The 23,916-nt window shown below is 46.1% G+C and overlaps 1 protein-coding gene across 4 annotated transcripts in view; it reads right to left on the reverse strand.

Moving 5' to 3' along the window:
• Window positions 1-23,307, reverse strand: part of LOC115175493 (potassium voltage-gated channel subfamily KQT member 4) — an 88,679-nt gene extending 65,372 nt beyond the window's left edge. For 3 of the 4 annotated variants that reach the window (XM_029734752.1, XM_029734751.1, XM_029734750.1), the window contains exon 1: window positions 22,510-23,307. In XM_029734752.1, coding sequence (XP_029590612.1) covers window positions 22,510-22,811 — 302 coding nt within the window. In that variant the 5' untranslated portion in view covers window positions 22,812-23,307. The remainder of the gene's footprint in view (window positions 1-22,509) is intronic. The other variant, XM_029734753.1, reaches the window with a different exon arrangement.
• Between the last annotated feature and the right edge of the window lie 609 nt (window positions 23,308-23,916).

Raw genomic sequence — 23,916 nt, forward strand, 5'->3', positions numbered from 1 at the left:
GATGGAAAAGAAAGGAGAAAGGGAGAGGGAGGAGAAAAAGTGAAAGAAAGGTGAATAGCGTAGAGGAGGAGAGGAGAAAGAAAGAGGGATGAGTGATAACGGAGAAATGTGGTGTTGAGAAAATGTAGAAGGAAGGGAAGTAGAAAGACAGAGGGGAACTGAGAAACTGAAAGAGAGATGAAATGGAGGAAGGGTTGAGTTGAGAAAATTAGTTGAGCAATAATACAAAACAGAAATGGAGGAACCCTGAGAATAACAGTTCACATGGAGGCAGAATATAATGTGTGCCAGTCGCCTGTGTCATTAAAACAGACATTACATTTAAATATTGGTCATCTTGTACCCACAGCCATGTACACTGTATAATACACACACATAAAAACACACTCGCATGAAGACATAAAACGCCATGCATGCGTGCACACACGCGTAACACACACACACACGCACACATACACGAAAGGCCCCTGCTTAGTGCAGGCAGGCCGACCAGGCCTTATAAATACAGGCCTATATTATGCATTTGTTTTAGTCCAGTCTCCATGGTGAGGTTTCCCCACATGTTTATAGAAGCTGCCTTTATAAATTAAAATGGTCGTAACACTTAAGCAGCCAGGCCTTCCACCACGCTGCTGGCCGGGTACAGCCAGAGAGAGCGACAGGGTCCTTGGACCTGGGACTTCCCAGGAACAAGAACAAGGGCTTCCTTGGATCTGTGGAGTGTGTGTGTGTGTTAGTCACTATATTAGGGTAGATTAGTCTAGCTAGCACTATGTCAATGAGTGCAGTGGTGGTTGACGTGGGGGCAACAGGGAGACAAAAGCAAGTGGAGAGCGTGTGTGTGTGCGCAGTATAGGTGACCGGTCACCATCAGGACTAGAAAACTGTTCACCTTCTATAAGAGCAACTATGAGTTACAGATGTAGGATCTTAAATTTGACCAGTTTCATCACAGGTCTAAAATAATCCTGCAGCAGGAGGATTTGATCATTTAAAAAAAATAGTGATAATTTCTAATAGGAAATTATTTTTGATAGGCTGCAGTAGACTATAGTTTAGGTGTGTGATGTGAGACAAAGAGAACTGTGGGTTTTCCAACTAGCTCTGTCTCACACCAGAATTAGACATTCATCCATGTTTCTCAAACGTCCAATTTCAAAGTTGTTGGAAACATCACATTCCGAAGTGTTTAAGGTTAAGTTTAGGCATTAACTTAACCCTAACATAAAACATGTGGAGTTAAGGCATTAACATTAACTCCAAAAGGTTAAGGTTTGGGTTAGGCTTAAAACAAATCTCAAAATCAACTTTCTATCGCTGGATTTGAACTTGGAACCTTTGGAAATCAGAGGCAGATGCTTACCGAAACCTACTTTTTCACCTTTATTTAACCAGGTAGGCTAGTTGAGAACAAGTTCTCATTTACAACTGCAACCTAGTCAAGATAAAACAAAGCAGTGCGACACAAACAACAGAGTTACACATGGAATAAACAAACGTACAGTCAATAACACAATAGAAAAATCTATATACAGTGTGTGCAAACTTGAAGGTAAGAGCACTCACTGATGCCCCTAGTGACCGGTTTCTATACAATCTCCCGACATGGATGATGTTTAATAGTGACTTATATCACGGGTGATCTGACTGGGGTTTTCAGTGAATTTATGTTAATCACAAGTGAAGGTCTTTTAAGGGAGTATGCGAGCACACTCGTTCGGTTAGGTGCCAGCCGAACTGAAACATGCTGACGCCTTTAGGCATTTAGGTTAGCAGTGTGGTTAAGAGTAGGTTTAAAATCAGATTTTATGCTAGTTACCATAGCAGAGCTGCCTGCATGGCATTCTCACTGCTCTTAATGAAACGCTGGTGCTGCTGGGGTCAACTGACTGACTGGTCATAGTGGTGTGGGTCCTGGGTTACGTTCATAACCTCAAAACTGGAGTAAACCGTTTAGAGTGGTTTCAGTGTTTTCAAAATGAACAGGTCAGAACCATTGCGCTTGCAAAGTGCTTTCAAACACTTTCAGCAGGTCAGTATTTTTAGTAACACAAAAAAATGTAACAGACGCTTGCACACAAACCGGTTTTTTTTGGGGGGGGGGGGGGGGGGGCGACGACAATGTGAAATAGATGGAATTAAGGGGCCTATAATGGGTTGCGAAATAGTGCTGGTGTAATAGTATGAGGTGTTGGAGAGAGATGTGTTGATGGTTACAGCATGCCAGCTCTCTCTCACACACACGAACACAGTACCACCCGTTACGGAAGATGACAGTATCCACAAACCAAACAGAGAACACACTCTAGCTCTTTGTCTATAAACAGGATTTAACACTCACAGGCACAGCGCTGCCTCTGAACCTTTTAACTGGGTGACGCGTCAAAAGACCCTCTGTCCCAAATGGCACCCTATCCAGTGCAGTACTTTTGACCAGGGCCCATAGTTGTCCCTGGTCCAAAGTTGTGCAGTATCTAGGAAATAGGGTGCCATTTGGGACACAACCTCCCTCGACAGGACACTGCGTTTCCCGGTAGGACTGCCATTGTGCGTAGAGCTTTTCTGGCAGTCTTTACTCGACGCCACCATCCTAACGGTCCCCCTCCACTTACCTGTCCCATCCCCAGGACCTGCCAGGTTTGACAATTCACTGTAATGCTTACTTAACCCCTGTTGGTCTAAGCCCTTAGATCGCAATATCTACTAAGCAAACGTATGGAATTGTTTTAATAAGATGGTCATAAAATGGATCATTGTACATCTAAGGGTCAGGTCAAAGAACTCTACTTTAATGTCCAACAAATGTAAAACGCCTGGAGTTTGCTAAATGGCATTGGCACTTGGATTGGAACTAGTGTTTTGGTCAGATGACATGAAAATAGAGCTCTTTGGCCATGCACACCAGCGGTGGGTTTGGCATTGAAAACAGAAGCACATGCAGAAAAGTACCTCATACCTACTGTACAATATGGTGGTGCACCTTTGATGTTACAGGGATACTTTGCTTCCACTGGTCCTGAGGCCCTTGTTAAGGTCAACAGCATCATGAACTTTACCCAGTACCAGGACATTTTAGCCAAAAACCTGGGTGCCTCTGCCAGGAGGTTGAAACGTGGTCGCAAGTAGATCTTCCAGCAAGACAATAAGCACAGAAATTATGAATTGGCCACAACATCAACATTTTGCAATGGCCATCTCAGTCTCCGAACTTGAACCCCATTGAAAACCTGTGGTTTGAATTGAAGACGGCAGTCCATAAGCTCAGTTTAAGGATCTGGAAGGATTCTGTGTGAAGGAACGGTCTAAAATCCCTCCCAATGTGTTCTCTAACTCATAAAACATTTTAGAAAAAGGCACAGTGCCATTGTCCTAGTAAGGGGAGGTACTGAAAGGTATTGAAAAACAGGGGTGTCAATCATTTTGACCCCTACCTCTGAGATAGATTTTGTTTAACAAGTAAAATATTTTTTTCTCTGAGCAATTGTATTTAGTATAACATAATATAACTTTTTATTTAAATGTGAGCATATAATATAGCTCAGTATTTGAATTATACAGAACAAAAATAAATGCAGGCAACAATTTCTAACATTTTACTGAGTTACAGTTCATATGAGTAAATCAGTCAATTGAAATTAATTAATCTTTGGATTTCACGACTGGAAATACAGATATGCATCTGTTGGTCACACATGTATGTATGTATGTATGTATGTATGTATGTATGTATGTATGTATGTATGTATGTATGTATGTATGTATGTATGTATGTATGTATGTATGTATATATATATATATATATAGCTCAAAAAAATAAAGGGAACACTTAAACAACACAATGTAACTCCAAGTCAATCACACTTCTGTGAAATCAAACTGTCCACTTAGGAAGCAACACTGATTGACAATAAATTTCACATGCTGTTGTGCAAATGGAATAGACAACAGGTGGAAATTATAGGCAATTAGCAAGCCACCCCCAATAAAGGAGTGGTTCTGCAGGTGGTAACCACAGACCACTTCGCAGTTCCTATGCTTCCTGGCTGATGTTTTGGTCACTTTTGAATGCTGGCGGTGCTTTCACTCTAGTGGTAGCATGAGACGGAGTCTACAACCCACACAAGTGGCTCAGGTAGTGCAGCTCATCCAGGATGGCACATCAATGCGAGCTGTGGCAAGAAGGTTTGCTGTGTCTGTCAGCGTAGTGTCCAGAGCATGGAGGCGCTACCAGGAGACAGGCCAGTACATCAGGAGACGTGGAGGAGGCCGTAGGAGGGCAACAGCCCAGCAGCAGGACCGCTACCTGCTGCAGGAGGAGCAGGAGGAGCACTGCCAGAGCCCTGCAAAATGATCTCCAGCAGGCCACAAATGTGCATGTGTCTGCTCAAACGGTCAGAAACAGACTCCATGAGGGTGGTATGAGGGCCCGACGTCCACAGGTGGGGGTTGTGCTTACAGCCCAACACCGTGCAGGACGTTTGGCATTTGCCAGAGAACACCAAGATTGGCAAATTCGCCACTGGCGCCCTGTGCTCTTCACAGATGAAAGCAGGTTCACACTGAGCACGTGACAGACGTGACAGAGTCTGGAGACGCCGTGGAGAACGTCCTGCTGCCTGCAACATCCTCCAGCATGACCGGTTTGGCGGTGGGTCAGTCATGGTGTGGGGTGGCATTTCTTTGGGGGCCGCACAGCCCTCCATGTGCTCGCCAGAGGTAGCCTGACTGCCATTAGGTACCGAGATGAGATCCTCAGACCCCTTGTGAGACCATATGCTGGTGCGGTTGGCCCTGGGTTCCTCCTAATGCAAGACAATGCTAGACCTCATGTGGCTGGAGTGTGTCAGCAGTTCCTGCAAGAGGAAGGCATTGATGCTATGGACTGGCCCGCCTGTTCCCCAGACCTGAATCCAATTGAGCACATCTGGGACATCATGTCTCGCTCCATCCACCAACGCCACGTTGCACCACAGACTGTCCAGGAGTTGGCGGATGCTTTAGTCCAGGTCTGGGAGGAGATCCCTCAGGAGACCATCCGCCACCTCATCAGGAGCATGCCCAGGCGTTGTAGGGAGGTCATACAGGCACGTGAAGGCCACACACACACACTATTGAGCCTCATTTTGACTTGTTTTAAGGACATTACAACAAAGTTGGATCAGCCTGTAGTGTGGTTTTCCACTTTAATTTTGAGTGTGACTCCAAATCCAGACCTCCATGGGTTGATAAAAATAAATCAATGGAAATCCAATTTGTGTGATTTTGTTGTCAGCACATTCAACTATGTAAAGAAAAAAGTATTTAATAAGATTATTTCTTTCATTCAGATGTAGGATGTGTTGTTTAAGTGTTCCCTTTATTTTTTTGAGAAATTATATATATATATATATATATACACACACACACAAACACAAATTTTAAAAAAGGGCCTTACAATGGCCCTCAGGATCTTGTCACTGTATTTTTGTGCATTCAAATTGCAGTTGTGTTCGTTGTCTGTAGTTTATGCCTGCCCATAACAACCTCACCATCACCATGGGGCACGCTGTTCACAACGTTGACATCAGCAAACCGCTCACCCACACGATGCAATACAAGTGGTCTGCGTTTCAGAGGCCGGTTGGACAGAGAATTTGTCTGTAAATTGACATTGGAGGCAGCTTATGGTAGACAAATTAACATTCAATTCTCTGGCAACAGCTCTATTGTACATTCCTGCAGTCAGCGTGACAATTGTATGCTCCCTCATGGGGGGGGGGGGCTCTAGCCCTCACCCTCTGATCCAACAGGCCCCAGACGTGCTCAATGGGATTGAGATCCGGGCTCTTCGCTGGCGACGGCAGAACACTGACATTCCTGTCTTGCAGGAAATCAGCCATACTACTCGTTCTGTGTGTGGCGGCATTGTCATGCTGGAGGGTCAAGTCAGGATGAGCCTGCAGGAAGGGTACCACGAGGGAGGATGTCTTCCCTGTAACGCACAGCGTTGCAATTGCCTGCAATGACAACAAGCTCAATCCGATGATGCTGTGACACACCGCCCCAGACCATGACGGACCCTCCACCTCGATCCCGTTCCAGAGTACAGGCCTCGGTGGGACGCTCATTCCTTTGACAATAAACGCGAATCCGACCATCACCCCTGGTGAGACAAAACCGCGACTCGTCAGTGAAGAGCACTTTTTGCCAGTCCTGTCTGGTCCAGAGACGGTGGGTTTGTGCCGATAGGCAACGTTGTTGCCGGTGCTGTCTGGTGAGGACCTGCCTTACAAAAGGCCTACAAGTCCTCAGTCCAGCCTCTCTCAGCCTATTGCGGACAGTCTGATGGAGGGATTGTACGTTCCTGGTGTAACTCGGGCAGTTGTTGATGGCATCCTGTACCTGTCCCGCAGGTGTGATGTTCGGATGTACCGATCCTGTGCAGGCGTTGTTACATATGGTCTGCCACTGCGAGGACGATCAGCTGTCCATCCTGTCTCCCTATAGTGCTGTCTTGTGCGTCTCACAGTACGGACATTGCAATTTATTGCCTTGGCCACATCTGCAGTCCTCATGCCTCCTTGCAGCATGCCTAAGGCACGTTCACGCAGATGAGCAGGGACCCTGGACATCTTTCTTTTGGTGGTTTTCCAGAGTCAGTAGAAAGGTCTCTTTAGTGTCCTTTCATAACTGAGACCTTAATTGCCTACCGTCTGTAAGCGGTTAGTGTCTTAATGACCGTTCTACAGGTGCATGTTCATTAATTGTTTATGGTTCATTGAACAAGCATGGGAAACAGTGTTTAAACCATTTACAATAAAGATCTGTGAAGTTATTTGGATTTTTACAAATTATCTTTGGTTGACAGGGTCCTGAAAAAGGAACGTTTCTTTTATTGCTGAGTTTACATACACTACCCTTCATAAGTTTGGGGTCACTTAGAAATATCCTTGTTTTTGAAAGAAAAGCAATTTTTTGGTCCATTAAAATAACAACAAATTGATCAGAAATACAGTGTAGACATCGTTAATGTTGTAAATTACTTTTGTTGCTTGAAACGGCAGATTTTTTATGAAATATCTATATAGGTGTACAGAGGCCCATTATCAGCAACCATCACTCCTGTGTTCCAATGGCACGTTGTGTTAGCTAATCCAAGTTTATCATTTTAAAAAGGCTAATTGATCATTAGAAAACCCTATTGCAATTATGTTAGCACAGCTGAAGACTGTTGTTCTGATTAAATAAGCAATAAAACTGGCCTTCTTTAGACTAGTTGAGTATCTGGAGCATCAGCATTTGTGGGTTTGATTACAGGCTCAAAAAGACCTTTCTTCTGAAACTCATCAGTCTATTCTTGTTCTGAGAAATGAAAGCTATTCCATGCGAGAAATTGCCAAGAAACTGAAGATCTCGTACAACGCTATGTACAACTCCCTTCACAGAACAGTGCAAACTGGCTCTAACCAGAATAGAAAGAGTGCGAGTCCCCGGTGCACAACTAAGCAAGAGGACAAGTACAATAGAGTGTCAAGTTTGAGTAACACATGCCTCACAAGTCTGTTCTTTTGCCCATCTTAATCTTTTTTTAATTGGCCAGTCTGAGATATGTCTTTTTCTTTGCAACTCTGCCTAGAAGGCCAGCATCCTGGAGTCGCCTCTTCACTGTTGACGTTGAGACAGGTGTTTTTCTTTCAAAAGCAAGGAAATGTCTAAGTGTCCCCAAACTTCTGAAAAGTAGTATGTGTATGTATGTATGCATGTATAAATAAAACACACACACGTGTTTCGCTTTATTTTTACTATTTTCTACATTGTAGAATAATTGTGAAGACATCAAAACTAATGAAATAACACATACGGAATCATGTAGTAACCAAAAAAAGTGTTCAAGAAATAAAAATATATTTTATATTTGAGATTCTTTAAAGTAGCCACCCTATGCATTGATGACAGCTTTGCACTCTTTGCATCCACTCCAAGCGGGCTGTCATGTGCCTTTTACTGAGGTGTGGCTTCCGTCTGGCCACTCTACCATAAAGGCCTGATTGGTGGAGTGCTGCAGAGATGGTTGTCCTTCTGGAAGGTTCTCCCATCTCCACAGAAGAAGTCTGGAGCTTTGTCAGAGTGGCCATCGGAATCTTGGTCATCTTCCAGACCAAGGCCCTTCTCCCCCGATTTCTCAGTTTGGCCGGGCGGCCAGCTATAGGAAGAGTCTTAGTGGTTCCAAACTTCTTCCATTTAAGAATGATGGAGGCCACTGTGTTCTTGGAGACCTTCAATGCTGCAGACATATTTTGGTACCCTTCCACAGATCTCTACGGACAGGTCCTTCAACCTCATGGCTTGCACAGTCAACTGTGGGACCTTATATAAACAGGTTTGTGCATTTCCAAGTCATGTCCTATCAAGTTCTAGAAAACATCTCAAGGACGATCAATGGAAACAGGATGCACTGGAGCTCAATTTCGAGTCTCATAGCCAAGGGTCTGAACACTTCTGTAAATAATGCATTTCTGGTTTTTATAAATTTGCAAACATTTCTAAAAACCGGTTCTCGTTTTGTCATTATCGGGTATTGTGTGTAGATTGATGCGTTTTTATTTAATACATTTTAGAATAAGGCCGTAACGTAACAACATGTGGAAAAAGTCAAGGGGTCTGAAAATTTCGATTTGCACTTTACCATTTTCACAGGTAAGAGTTTCCCAGACAAACTATTCAGATGGGGTTAACGTGGAGTCTCAGATGGGGGTCGTTTGAGGAGCTGATACTGATATTTCTGCTTTAAAAATGTGAATGATAAAGAAGAACATGATTGTTATTCAGTCAGGCTAAATAAAGCTGCAGCCTTGACCCATGACCTAGAAGAGATGAGGTAAACAACAGCCCCCCCTCACATACACACGTACGTACGACCAGACATACAGGCTTACATGATTCGACACACACATGGCCTGTCCTGGGTGAAAGTTAGCCATGGGCTCTGTGGTGAGGCATAGACGAATCTGTCATCATTGGGGGGGGGGGGGGGGGGGGGGGGGGGAAATCAAACCCCTACAGGCCTTCCCTAGGACAGACATCTTGTTCCCATGGGGACCAATTCTGCCCTGAAAGGGAAAATAAATACAGCATCTCCTGCTCACCTCAACATCCGCCTCAGAATCCCCCTCCTACTGGAGGACTGAGCACAGCTACCTATCTGTATCTCGCTCTCTGTATCTCGCTCTCTGTTTATATCTACCTCTCTTTCTCTCCGTCTACAACCATTTCTAACTCTCCTTCTCGCTCCCATAATCACACAGTCTCCCTGAAATTCCTCATCTTGCCTTCACTCTATTGACATTTTAACGAGAGAAGAAATTCCTTATCTTGCCTTCACTCTATTGACATTTTTCCTTTATTTTACCTCCTTTTTATCCCCATCTTGTCTCATCGCTGCAACTCCCCAATGGACATGGGAGGCGAAGATCGAGTCCTGCGTCCTCCGAACATGACCTGCCAAACCGCGCTTCTTAACACCCGCCCGCTTAACCCGGAAGCCAGCCGCACCAACGTGTTGGAGGAAACACTGTTCACCTGACTACCAAGGTCAGCCTGCACGTGCCCGGCCACAAGGAGTCGCTAGAGCGCGATGGGCCAAGTAAAACCCTCCTGGAGAAACCCTCCCCTAACCCGGAGGGCACTGGGCCAATTGTGCACCGCCCTATGGGACTCCCGATCACGGCCAGTTGTGATACTGCCCGTGATCGAACCTAGGTCTATAGTGACACCTCTAGCACTGCAATGCAGTGCCTTAGACCGCTGTGTCCACTCGGGAGGCCCCCCCTTCACTCAATTTTCATTTCAATGTCATCCTCTACATCAATGCCTCTCTAGCGTCCTCCCATCACAAATATTTACCCGTTTTTCTGTTTCCGTCCCAGTCTCACTTCCCTCTCAAAATATGACTCTCTCTCTGCCTCTGTCCCCTCGCTTCCAGTAACACCTCTGTACTAGCTGGTTGCGCCGGCCGCTCCGAAAAGGGGCTTTGACAGTTGCTGCAGATATCTGACAGGCCATCGAAAGAGACGTCAAGCACATGACAGAGACCCACGGCTGGACAGACAGGCAGGGAGAGGGGGACAAGGGGGAAGCGGGGTAGAGGAGAGAGAGGAAATAATACACTTCGATAGAGAGAGGGGTGAGAGAGACAGAGACACTTCAAAAGCTCAGAAGTTAAGCCCACAGAACCCTTCCCAGTCGTGTAGAATAACACCCGCTCGATTAAGATCAGAGGAACACAAACCAGACCTGAGCCAATCCAGTTACGCTCACCCTAATCTCAATAGCCACTCAATTACCTAATTAGTGTTTCCTTCACATGAGTGGTATGTAAAAATAAACTGTGCTCCTTTATCAAAGGAGTAGTGTGCAGAGCTGCTGGAATTGCTTCAGTCTCCCAGGCTGAGTTCCACATGGCACTCTATTCCCCATGTCCCCATAGGGCTCTGGTTAAAAGCAGTGCACTATAGAGAATAAGGTGCTATTAGGAATACACTCCCTGTCCCAGTCCTTCACAGCAGGGTATAATGAGGCGTAATGAAGACAGAGGTTTAGAAAGGGAGAGAGACAGAGATGGGGGGGTTGGAGAGAGGGGGGTTTACAGATGGGGAGAGGGAGTGAGGGGGGAGATGGGGTTAGAGAAGGGAGAGAGCGAGAGGGGTTTAGAGAGAGGGGGGACTTAGAGAGGAAGACCGAGAGAGGGGACGAGAGGGGTGAGGGGTTTACAGAGCGATTGAGAGAGCGAGAGAGCGAGGTTACACAGTGGCAGAACACCTGACCACTGTGACTGCCCCAAAATTAAGGAAAGCTTTGACTATGTACAGACAGTGAGCATAGCCTTGCTATTGAGAAAGGCCACTGAAGGCAGACCTGGCTCTCAAGAGAAGGCAGGCTATATGCCCACTGCCCAAACAATGAGGTGGAAACTGAGCTGCACTTCCTAACCTCCTGCCAAATGTATGATCATAGAGACACATATTTCCCTCAGATTACACAGAACTACAAAGAATTTGAAAACCAATCCAATTTTGATAAACTCCCATATCTACTGGGTGAAATACCACAGTGTGCAATTACAGTATCAATATTTGTGACCACTTGCCACAAGAAAAGGGCAACCAGTGAACAAACACCATTGAAAATACAACCTATATTTATGTTTATTGATTTTCCCTTTTGTAACTATTTGCACATCATTACTAATATATATATATATATATATATATACAAACACACACACATATATATACACACACGACATTTGAAATGTCTTTATTCTTTTGGAACTTTAGTAAGTGTAATGCTTACAGTTAATTTGTTATTGTTAATGATCTATTTCACTTGCTTTGGCAATGTGAACACATGTTTCCCATGCCAATAAAGCCCTTGAATTGAGAAGAGGAGAGAGATGTGGGGGGGGGGGGGGGGGGGGTGAGGGAGACTTGGCTTTGTTGAACTCTGCCAGTTTCAGATATTTCAACCCAGCCTTCTCTAAACACCTCTACCGTCCTGAACCAAACAACTTTCTGGCCTCCCCCAGTCTCTCAGTTCAGTTCAAAACATCATTTCATTCCTTACTCAATTCACGTATCTGACAGACGCTTAGAGACTAAGACGAGAATGGCCGTCGAGGGAGAGTAAAAAAAACAAGGAAATCAAGACCGTGTCGGGGAGAGAGAGCAAGAAAGTAAATTAAACATGCAAATTCAGCGAATGAGAGATGATATTCCCACATAAGAGAATGGACGATGGAGGGAGGTGAAAAAAAACATCCAAAGAGGATCCTTAATGGAGCAGAATTTACACTGCTGACTGAGGTGAACTGATAAAAGCAGAGGACTGAACAACAAGCAGCTAATCTGCAGTCAGGAGCAGGTTAAAGCCCTCAAAAGTGCTGTGCGGCGGTTCTCCCAAAATGGCACCCCATTTAAAGTGCACTACTTTAGACCAGGGTTCATAGGGCTCTGGTCAAAAGTAGTGCACTATGTAGGGATTAGGATGCCTTTTGGGATGCCACCTCCTTATTCATCAATAAAAACATGAATATGCTGCCTGACAGGAGGCAAGCAAACGTTGAAAAAAAAAAAGCTCCTTGCCGACACTATTTAGTCGCATTAACAAAAACAGCCACAGACTTAACACTGTGATTCTTGGAAAGGAAGACTGATTTTTGTGCCGTGTGGTACGAAATGGGTTAGGGTTTGTTGCTGCTAGCAAACTGCTGCTCACTCGTACGTGACTCATTGGACAGGTAGTCACTCACTCAGACCGACCCAGACCAAGCCGAGACGGGGGGAGATGGAGGGGGAGAAAGCCCCAATATCAGCATGGTGGTGTGGGACAAGAGCACTTGGCTTACATGTATTTAGAGTGCTTGAAGAGGACTGATAGGTGATGCTTTTTATTTTGGGTGTCTGTACCGTTTATATTTAGGTGCCAGAATGCAAGAAAATTTGAGGTGCCGGTACTCAGTACCGGTATGTTCAGAACCAAGTCAAGCACAGCTTATTTCTAGATTACAAATTGGCCGGCCACATCGTTTAGTGCCCAGGCCTACAGGTTTATGTCAATGTTGACTTTCACATGTATCCAAACTTGCGAGCAGATATCTTGAACATTTTGTTCAAAGACTCTTTGTAGTATAAGTTATGGTAGGCTACTGAGAAGTTATGGTAGGCTACTGAGAAGTTATGGTAGGCTACTGAGAAGTTATGGTAGACTACTGAGAAGTTATGGTAGGCTATGGTAGGCTACTGAGAAGTTATGGTAGGCTACTGAGAAGTTATGATGGGCTACTGAGAAGTTATGGTAGACTACTGAGAAGTTATGGTAGACTACTGAGAAGTTATGGTAGACTACTGAGAAGTTATGGTAGGCTACTGAGAAGTTATGGTAGGCTACTGACAAGTTATGGTAGGCTACTGAGAAGTTATGGTAGACTACTGAGAAGTTATGATGGGCTACTGAGAAGTTATGGTAGGCTACTGAGAAGTTATGGTAGGCTACTGAGAAGTTATGGTAGGCTACTGAGAAGTTATGGTAGGCTACTGAGAAGTTATGATGGGCTACTGAGAAGTTATGGTAGACTACTGAGAAGTTATGGTAGGCTACTGAGAAGTTATGGTGGGCTACTGAGAAGTTATGGTGGGCTACTGAGAAGTTATGGTAGACTACTGAGAAGTTATGGTAGGCTATGGTAGGCTATGGTAGGCTACTGAGAAGTTATGGTAGGCTACTGAGAAGTTATGGTAGGCTACTGAGAAGTTATGGTAGGCTACTGAGAAGTTATGGTAGGCTACTGAGAAGTTATGGTAGACTACTGAGAAGTTATGGTAGACTACTGAGAAGTTATGGTAGACTACTGAGAAGTTATGGTAGGCTATGGTAGGCTACTGAGAAGTTATGGTAGGCTACTGAGAAGTTATGGTAGACTACTGAGAAGTTATGGTAGGCTACTGTACTCATCATCAGTTCCTGTTCAGGGTCAAGAGCTAACGGAAGAGGCAGTGCTATCATGGAGAGATTGAAGACTTATCACACACAGACGGACCGACACACAGAGACAGAGCGAGAGAGAGTAAGACAGAGAGTGAAACAGAGAGACACAGAGAGAGAGAGCAAGATAGAGAGAGAGACAGTGAGACAGTGACAGAAGGTCCATATTCCCATTGGACTCATGATTGCTGTGTAATTTCTTTCAGAGCACAAACAATGCATTATTAAAAGGCTGCACAGCACAGCAAGCACTAAAGCAATGCCTTATACACGCACTTGCTCTGTCTGTGTGCGTGTCTGTGCTTCTGTGGCGATTCACAAAATACTCAATGACTAGATGTGTATGGCTATAGTTGTTTTCAGTTTGGTTCATTTGAGAGAACATTTGTACAAATCAACAGAAGTGATGCATCTTCGATGGATATACAGCGCACTAACATGATGAGGCAAGAAGTTGGAACAGCCAAAGGTAAGAACTCAGTTTGCCTTGCCCTCAGCTGGCTCATGTCATTGGTTACCTCGTAAAACCTGTTGTCTGTCTCTGACCCACGGTAGCATCTCAATTAGCCTCCACTCACCATCTCTGGGCCTGTATTCATAAAGACTCAGAGAGAAGGATGGCTGATCAAAGAAAGGTTTTGTATTACAGATCCTAATGAATACAATTATATGGACAGGGGAGACCTGGGCCTGTATGCACAAAGCGTCTCAGAGTAGGAGTGCTGATCTAAGCTCAGGTCCAAATCTGTCCATATAATCTTATTCATTATGAACTTAAAGGCTAAACTGATCCTAGATCAACCCTCCTACTTTGAGAGGCTTTGTGAATACAGGCCCTGGACTCTCAAACCTCTAAGAGCTAGACACATACAATCATCACCCCCTTTCTGAAGCTCCTGGGCTATCTCTACTCTCCCTTCTGTTCTGTTGCTCCTGGGCCATCTCTACTCTCCCTTCTGTTCTGTTGCTCCTGGGCCATCTCTACTCTCCCTTCTGTTCTGTTGCTCCTGGGCCATCTCTACTCTCCCTTCTGTTCTGTTGCTCCTGGGCCATCTCTACTCTCCCTTCTGTTCTGTTGCTCCTGGGCCATCTCTACTCTCCCTTCTGTTCTGTTGCTCCTGGGCCATCTCTACTCTCCCTTCTGTTCTGTTGCTCCTGGGCCATCTCTACTCTCCCTTCTGTTCTGTTGCTCCTGGGCCATCTCTACTCTCCCTTCTGTTCTGTTGCTCCTGGGCCATCTCTACTCTCCCTTCTGTTCTGTTGCTCCTGGGCCATCTCTACTCTCCCTTCTGTTCTGTTGCTCCTGGGCCATCTCTACTCTCCCTTCTGTTCTGTTGCTCCTGGGCCATCTCTACTCTCCCTTCTGTTCTGTTGCTCCTGGGCCATCTCTACTCTCCCTTCTGTTCTGTTGCTCCTGGGCCATCTCTACTCTCCCTTCTGTTCTGTTGCTCCTGGGCCATCTCTACTCTCCCTTCTGTTCTGTTGCTCCTGGGCCATCTCTACTCTCCCTTCTGTTCTGTTGCTCCTGGGCCATCTCTACTCTCCCTTCTGTTCTGTTGCTCCTGGGCCATCTCTACTCTCCCTTCTGTTCTGTTGCTCCTGGGCCATCTCTACTCTCCCTTCTGTTCTGTTGCTCCTGGGCCATCTCTACTCTCCCTTCTGTTCTGTTGCTCCTGGGCCATCTCTACTCTCCCTTCTGTTCTGTTGCTCCTGGGCCATCTCTACTCTCCCTTCTGTTCTGTTGCTCCTGGGCCATCTCTACTCTCCCTTCTGTTCTGTTGCTCCTGGGCCATCTCTACTCTCCCTTCTGTTCTGTTGCTCCTGGGCCATCTCTACTCTCCCTTCTGTTCTGTTGCTCCTGGGCCATCTCTACTCTCCCTTCTGTTCTGTTGCTCCTGGGCCATCTCTACTCTCCCTTCTGTTCTGTTGCTCCTGGGCCATCTCTACTCTCCCTTCTGTTCTGTTGCTCCTGGGCCATCTCTACTCTCCCTTCTGTTCTGTTGCTCCTGGGCCATCTCTACTCTCCCTTCTGTTCTGTTGCTCCTGGGCCATCTCTACTCTCCCTTCTGTTCCTATAGCACAAATAAATCAATAATAGATGGTGTATTTTCACCCTCCCTCCATAGAATCAATCAATCACTCCCTCTGGTCAGTTCTCTCTTTCGCTTCCTTTTCCTGTCCCATCCCACACTGGACGGGAACATTGTGCTCAAGGATCTGAGAGTGACTCCCCCACCCCACCCCTAGCTAAAAAGGTTAAAACATTGTTGCCTAACAGCTCCGTTCTGGGCTTTGGCCTGGCATTCGCTTGGCACCGGCTGGTACATACAGTCCAGTCTGACAGAGTCGCAGGCTTTTAGACTGTAGTGGCGTCCCAAATGGCACCCTATTCCCCCATTTAGTGCACTATTTTTTGGACCAGAGCCCTATAGGTCCGCCCTATGGGCTCTGGTCAAAAATAGTGCACTATATATAGAGGGAATAGGGTGCCATTTGGGATGCGAACAAAGTCCCCTGATCCTGAGGGACCCCTGTAGGGAGAGGTGGTCATGTGATCGTCTATATGTGGCGTGGGTGGCGGGTGGGAATGTGTGAGGAGTCATAGGTCAGATAGAAGACTGCTGGATGAATCTAATCCAGCTGAATGCCAGGCATCTGACAGGTTGACACCACACAGTTTACCAAGGTCCCTATTTTCCTAACACACATCACACTCTCTTCTTACAAACCCAGACAGCCCAGGCCTGATGTCCTAGGTGTAGGAAGTTGGCTGAAGGGTGACAGAGGTTTCAGGCTTTTAAGTAAGTGGAGCTTCCGTTTTAAATTGTGGTACTTGGTCTCCGCGACATTTAAACGGAAGCTCGTCGGGCGTATGAATTCACTGTGTGTCTTAGCAACAGTTCAGGTTGGTGAGCACAGGAATTCCTAGGACCAGGTTGTCGGGAAGAGCAGCAGACGTCCCAAATGGCACCATATAATCCCTATATAGTGCACTATAATCCCTATATTTTCACCAGTGCCCAAAAGTAGGGCACTCTATAGGGAATAGGGTACAATTTTGGATGCACATCATTGTCGGTCTTAACGACCCTCCATATTCTCACAGGACACATAGCTTTCAGTTCAGCCTCCTCTTCAGTTCTCACCCAGAGTCCTGCCAGCTCTCTAGTCAAAACGTCACCAGTCTGGAATCTCGATAGAGAGAGAGAGCAAGTGTGTGCGACCAGGTGGTGAAACCAGAAGAACCCTGTGAACAGTGCTGTCTGCAGCGGAAGCTGGAGAGAGGGACTGAATGTCGGCTCTTCCTATCATTGTGAAGCAGAATTCACCAAGCGTTGGATTGTTCACCCACTAACAGGGAACGTGAGCTGGGTTTAGACCGTCGTGAGACAGGTTAGTTTTACCCTACTGATGATGGGTTGTTGCAATAGTAATCCTCCAAGGAAGAGGTTTTGGGTAGAAGTTGCCCATATGCACAGATCTACGATCAATTTGCCCTCCCCCAAATGCTAGCGTTTGAGAGAAGGGGGGCCTGAAGTGGGCGCATGAGGACCCTGACATAGTCGATGGCTACTTCACTTCCTAGACATGTAACCCTGCAAAAAAGGACTCTCTCTAGAAATGACACATCTGCACCAGCTTCTTTCCCACCTTCACAGCTAAGGCCTAATTAAACAATGTAGGTATATTAGCACTCAATGCACGCAGCACTGTGTGGCTCAATTAAATTCTGATTGGTTATTTTCTTTGTAGTTATTTAGCCCTCATTTTACCAGGTAAGTTGACTGAGAACACATTATCATTTACAGCAATGACCTGGGGAATAGTTACGGGGGGGGGGGGGGGGGGGGGGGGGGGGGGGGTTAATGAGCCAATTGGAAGCTGGGGAGATTAAGTGTACATGATGGTATGAGGGGTCAGTTTGGTAATTTAGTCAGGACACCGAGGTTAACACCCCTACTCTTACTATAACTACCATGGGATATTCAGTGACCACAGAGAGTCAGGACAGCCGAAAGACAGGACCCTGTTTCCAATCACTGCCCTGGGGCATTGGGAAATGTTATTATAGACCAGAGGAAAGAGTGCCTCCTACTGTCCCTCCAACACCACTTCCAGCAGCATCTGGTCTCCCATCCAGGGACCGACCAGGACCAACCCTGCTTAGCTTCAGAGGCGAGCAGTGGGATGCAGAGTGGTGGCTCCCTGGCACAGCATCATTCTTGTACAGCCATACTGTAGTTATTCTCATGCTATGTGACTATTGTAATTAATCACACACAAATGCATACCTCGGGGTATAATAACATTGAGGGGGAGATGTGCTCAGGTAGGCAGATACGACTAATACAATTCATATGAAAACAGACTTACTCAAACCCAAAGTGCATACACACAGATAAACATGTAGGCAATTGTAGGGACGCGTGCCATGTAGAGTGCTGTTGATGAGTAGAGCAAGTCAGCCTTGGCTAGTGGATTAGTGTTTGTGTTCAAATGACATGAGATGGGCAGGCAGTGGGATGACTTCAGTCTCAGCTGCGATTCAGGGCCTGTGGACAGTGCAGCGCTGGGAAGAGAGGGAGAGAGAGAGAGAGAGAGAGTGACCAAGAGAGTGGCAGACAACCCCCTCTCTCCCGTCAATAAGAACAGTCCACGAGACACTCGGAGGGCCTGGCATCTGAAACAAGGAACTTCCTCTCTCTCAGCTCTGAGATAGGCTCCACTAATATCAGAGGAATAGCACCAGTACTGACTGAGTACCAGCGAGGAATGATCTTTAAAATGGGGGAGAGCCAGGGTTGTGATGGTTCACACAGCAAGCACTGTGTGTGTGTGTGTGTGTGTGTGTGTGTGTGTGTGTGTGTGTGTGTGTGTGTGTGTGTGTAGAGAGAGACGGCAAGAGAAAGACCACAAGAGAGCGAGGGACAGCAAGAGGAGTGCCTGCACTAAGGTGTATTGCTGTGTATGTAGGCCTACGTGTGTGTGTGTGTGTGTGTGCGCAGTAGCATAAGGAAAGAGCAGTGCATTAGAATAAGTGTCTGTGGCCCTCCTTGGGTTTCCCCTCTGGTGTAAACACAGGGTGACACTGGCAGAGACAGCTGGGCTTGTCTAAACAACCCCAGGGTAAGACACTAGGGATGACGGGCCAAGACACTGAGGAGGACACACCCTCCTTCCCCTTAATCAGACTCCTGTCAGAGGAGAGCCTTATATATCAGATACATAGAGTTCTAACTAACACACACTAGAGCAAGACAGGACGAGGAGTGGCTGTCTGTCTGACTGGAGGACGAGGAGTGGCTGGCTGTCTGACTGGAGGACGAGGAGTGGCTGGCTGTCTGACTGGAGGACGAGGAGTGGCTGGCTGTCTGACTGGAGGACGAGGAGTGGCTGGCTGTCTGACTGGAGGACGAGGAGTGGCTGGCTGTCTGACTGGAGGACGAGGAGTGGCTGGCTGTCTGACTGGAGGACGAGGAGTGGCTGGCTGTCTGACTGGAGGACGAGGAGTGGCTGTCTGTCTGACTGGAGGACGAGGAGTGGCTGTCTGTCTGACTGGAGGACGAGGAGTGGCTGGCTGTCTGTCTGACTGGAGGACGAGGAGTGGCTGGCTGTCTGACTGGAGGACGAGGAGTGGCTGGCTGTCTGTCTGACTGGAGGACGAGGAGTGGCTGTCTGTCTGACTGGAGGACGAGGAGTGGCTGGCTGTCTGACTGGAGGACGAGGAGTGGGGTTTAAGGGGGGGGGGGTTCTCTGTCCTCAAAGACTCCTGACACTGTCTTGTAGCACAGTGTTTCCCAACTCCAGTAACTCCAGACAGCCCAACTCCAGTAACCCCAACAGCCCCAACAGCCCAACTCCAGTAACCCCAGACAGCCCAACTCCAGTAACCCCAGACAGCCCAACTCCAGTAACTCCAGACAGCCCAACTCCAGTAACTCCAGACAGCCCAACTCCAGTAACTCCAGACAGCCCAACTCCAGTAACTCCAGACAGCCCAACTCCAGTAACTCCAGACAGCCCAACTCCAGTAACTCCAGACAGCCCAACTCCAGTAACTCCAGACAGCCCAACTCCAGTAACTCCAGACAGCCCAACTCCAGTAACTCCAGACAGCCCAACTCCAGACAGCCCAACTCCAGTAACCCCAGACAGCCCAACTCCAGTAACCCCAGACAGCCCAACTCCAGTAACCCCAGACAGCCCAACTCCAGTAACTCCAGACAGCCCAACTCCAGTAACTCCAGACAGCCCAACTCCAGTAACCCCAGACAGCCCAACTCCAGTAACCCCAGACAGCCCAACTCCAGTAACCCCAGACAGCCCAACTCCAGTAACCCCAGACAGCCCAACTCCAGTAACCCCAGACAGCCCAACTCCAGTAACCCCAGACAGCCCAACTCCAGTAACCCCAGACAGCCCAACTCCAGTAACCCCAGACAGCCCAACTCCAGTAACCCCAGACAGCCCAACTCCAGTAACCCCAGACAGCCCAACTCCAGTAACCCCAACAGCCCAACTCCAGTAACTCCAGACAGCCCAACTCCAGTAACCCCAGACAGCCCAACTCCAGTAACCCCAGACAGCCCAACTCCAGTAACCCCAGACAGCCCAACTCCAGTAACCCCAGACAGCCCAACTCCAGTAACCCCAGACAGCCCAACTCCAGTAACCCCAACAGCCCAACTCCAGTAACCCCAACAGCCCAACTCCAGTAACCCCAACAGACCCAACAGCCCAACTCCAGTAACCCCAGACATCCCAACTCCAGTAACTCCAGACAGCCCAACTCCAGTAACTCCAGACAGCCCAACTCCAGTAACCCAGACAGTCCAACTCCAGTAACCCAGACAGCCCAACTCCAGTAACCCCAACAGCCCAACTCCAGTAACCCCAACAGGTGTGCTTGGCCAGGGCTACAACAAAAGTGTGTACCATTAGGGGTACTGGAGGACTGGAGTTGTTGTACCGTGACTAGCGTCCCGTCCTTGTAAGTGTTTTCTGTGAGTTGTTCTGCCCCCATCACACAACATCAAAGAGGTAGAAAAGGAAAGCCAAGTGGTCAACTTAAATCTTTCTGATCAGAGGAGGTCACAGCGGCGCATCTCAATGGAGCTTTGATTATGGTGGAGGAAAAAGCCCAGATTATGTATGAGTTGCCAAGAGGAGTGTTGTGCCGGGCCCTGTGTAGTTCTGATAAGACCAGAGTTAAGGTCTGGCTCTGGATACAAACACAGTCGTGTTCATTAGCACACACTGTGGAAAAACATTTCAAAACATTGAGCAAGGAAAATTAAAACAAGCATTTCTTGTTGGACAAGTTAAGACGTTAACTTCCTGTTGCACTCGGTTTTGAACTGTTGCCATGTTTCTTACATAGTGAACACAACCCAGCTGTATGGAGTCAGAGTGCTGGGGCTGACCTCATCTGTCCCAGTGTTATAGGAGATAACTTATTGGATTGGATAGGGCTATGTATATATTGTATACACTTGTGCAAAGGGAACTCGAAGCAATGACGGATCACATTAAGAGTGGAAAAGATCTTCCCCAACTTGTAACTCACAGTCAGCAGAGGTTTATTATGGTAAGGAATATTATGCTTGTCCATAGGCTATACTACTTGCTTTTAAGTTATTAAAAAGAAATCTCTAATAAACTGATTCGCGTTTTGGTGATTCCATTCCGTTTACGCATTTATTTACTAAAAGGCTGCCGTAAACTAAACTTGTTCAAAGCTAATATTCTCTTTAAACAATTGGACATACATTAACTAAACCTAACTGTTACCATGGTTACCCCATGGCTATTCAGTCTGAAAAAAATACACCTTAAAAAAGATGCAAGAGGCTACAAGCCAGAATGTTTAATACAATTATATTTACTTAACCGGTTGTCCGCGCTGTTGGTCCTTTTGATGGTAGGAAATGGATATGAAATATCCACAGGAAAGTGTTGTTTTCCCGACTTTTTGCGGAGCAGGTAGGTTCTGTCGTCTGTATTTTATCTCCTAACGCATCGCACGTGATGCACAATATGTAAACAATAACCGAATGTAACAGCACGTTCCCTGCAATCAACTAAAAGTGTGTGTTAAGTTTGCCATCTGATTATGTGGGACAATGTTCGGTCTGTGGTTGGGTTAAACTCAGCCATTGTTTTTCATGTGCAAATTTGCTTCAGTATTGAATATATACAACCGCAAATACACACCAGCGTACTGAAAGTCGGGTTAATATAAGGACAAAAATCAGCCGACAACAGGTAAAGTAATTTTTTTTTTTTTATTAAAAATGTAACATTCTGACTAATGAGACTGTTCGTGAATGCTAAGTCTACATGTTAGACAACAGAGTAAGTCTTCCACTCTCGGGTTCTAAAAGAGGATAGGACCTCCAATATAATCACTCCTGGACGGATGTTGTCGTTTTTTTCAAGGGATTCCATTGCACACTGGCCATAATCGACCACTAAACAACATATTTAGTCAACTAACAATCAGCAAAAAGTTGTAATTATATGATCTGAGGTGGTATTGTTGACGTACAAAACAAATGCCTCTACAGGTATCAAGGATGTTAAAGTAGGCAAGCAGTAGGCCTACAAATTATTTCCAATTAACAACGCCGGCTTTGGAGAAATTCAATTATAAAGCCGTTCTAACGGTGATTTCATTAAGTTATGACAGCGGAAATGGAGTGTGAGGTCCCATGTTGTGATGTATTGCGAACGTGTGAGCTAATTCCCAACAAAGCAACTCCACTGTCACTGACCACCTGATGAATTAGGAACGCGTGTCAGGTGCATTATTCAGGAAGTCATGACAATATACAATTAATTGTTTCAATGAAAATAAGTTACCTACAATGTAAAAAAAATGATACGGCAAAGTAAATATACAAATTCAGCTATTGAAAGTGTAATTCCGCGTGCACTAATGAGATGACGAGGCCCTACAACATTGTATTGAAAAACAATTAGGCTACTTACATGAACGCATGGTAGATGAATGCCCATCCTCGTGGTCTTTCCAGGACGTTGTATAAGAAGTTCTGAAACTTTCTGTAGCGCTTGCTGGAGGCTGAGGTGGTCGCCCGGGGTCCAAGACGCCCGGGCAGCGGGGTACCGAGGAGCCCGGTGCGGTGAGAAGGGTGCGCGCGCTCCGGGGTCGATGGTTCACTCCTCTCCGTATGAACGGCGGTAAGAGCCACAAACTCAACCCGTCTATCGTCGTTAGGTGCGGGGAGAACCAACATTCTAATGCCACCGTTATTTGATGGGCTGCCTAACATGGTTAAAGTATATCTATATAAGTATTAAATGCAACGGAATTCAGTTTCTAATCACCTATTTAACAGCCAGTCCATATCTACGTTGGTGATTTAACCAACTGAATTCGAAGCCATAATCAGGTTGTCTGCATCGGATAATTACTTGGACTAAAGACTAATTACAGCGAGTCAATTTCTTCCCTCTAAATGTCTGGACTCTGAATTTAGTTTAAGTTATCTAAAAATCAAGTCACAGCCACAAAATAAAATTCGCATGGCATTTTGACAAGTGCGGTATGTAAAAACGTAACCTTTGAGAAACATTGTTGAAACTCAAATGCAAAGTTGTCAAAGGTATTACGCGATAATTCCAAGGACCGTTAAATCTTGGAACACGAGGTGCAACCGACTGATGATTACAATATCTTTTGGCCGGGGGAACGTAACTTTATAACCTACCCTATTGCTAATTAGTATAGTCGTCCCCACATGCGCATCTTGCTCGAAATTAGCCTATATCGAAAACACTTAAAGCCCGCAATTGAAAGCTTAAAGCAGACAAGCGTATTTATTAAAGGACTACAACTAAATTGGTTAAATAACTATCGATTGAACATTATCGCTCTGCTCTTTCCTTACATTTTCTTTACCAATTAATATTATATTAATCGCATGAGGTTCGCTGCAGCACAACATGCCCACTGAACGGACACTCACTCCAGCCTCCTTTCCTGTGCGTCTCGCTGGTCCCGCGCGCTCGTGGTGAGGAGCGGTGAAGACCGTCCGTGAGGTATCTAAAATCAGAGTCAACTTTACTCTAAACTTCTATTATTTCAGAGAGGACTCTCGGGTCACACGCAGCAGACTCAGATGGTCCAGAGATAAACTAGAGGGACAGGGCCATTGCGCTTCCGAAGACTTCGCACGCACAAACCAAAAACATCTGGCTATCTTGAACACACGGATTGTATGGGATGGACGCTGAGAGGGAGAGAGAATGCGCACGGTGATATTCGGGTGTGTGTAATGTTAGCTCAGTAGCACGAGACAGGTCTAATATCTCTGAGCTAAGCGTTCATATTTTTGATGAGGCTGACAACTTTTCATTTTAGAAATACAATATATC

The sequence above is a fragment of the Salmo trutta genome, chromosome 36 (assembly GCF_901001165.1).
Source record: "Salmo trutta chromosome 36, fSalTru1.1, whole genome shotgun sequence".
NCBI classification, from domain to species: domain Eukaryota; kingdom Metazoa; phylum Chordata; class Actinopteri; order Salmoniformes; family Salmonidae; genus Salmo; species Salmo trutta.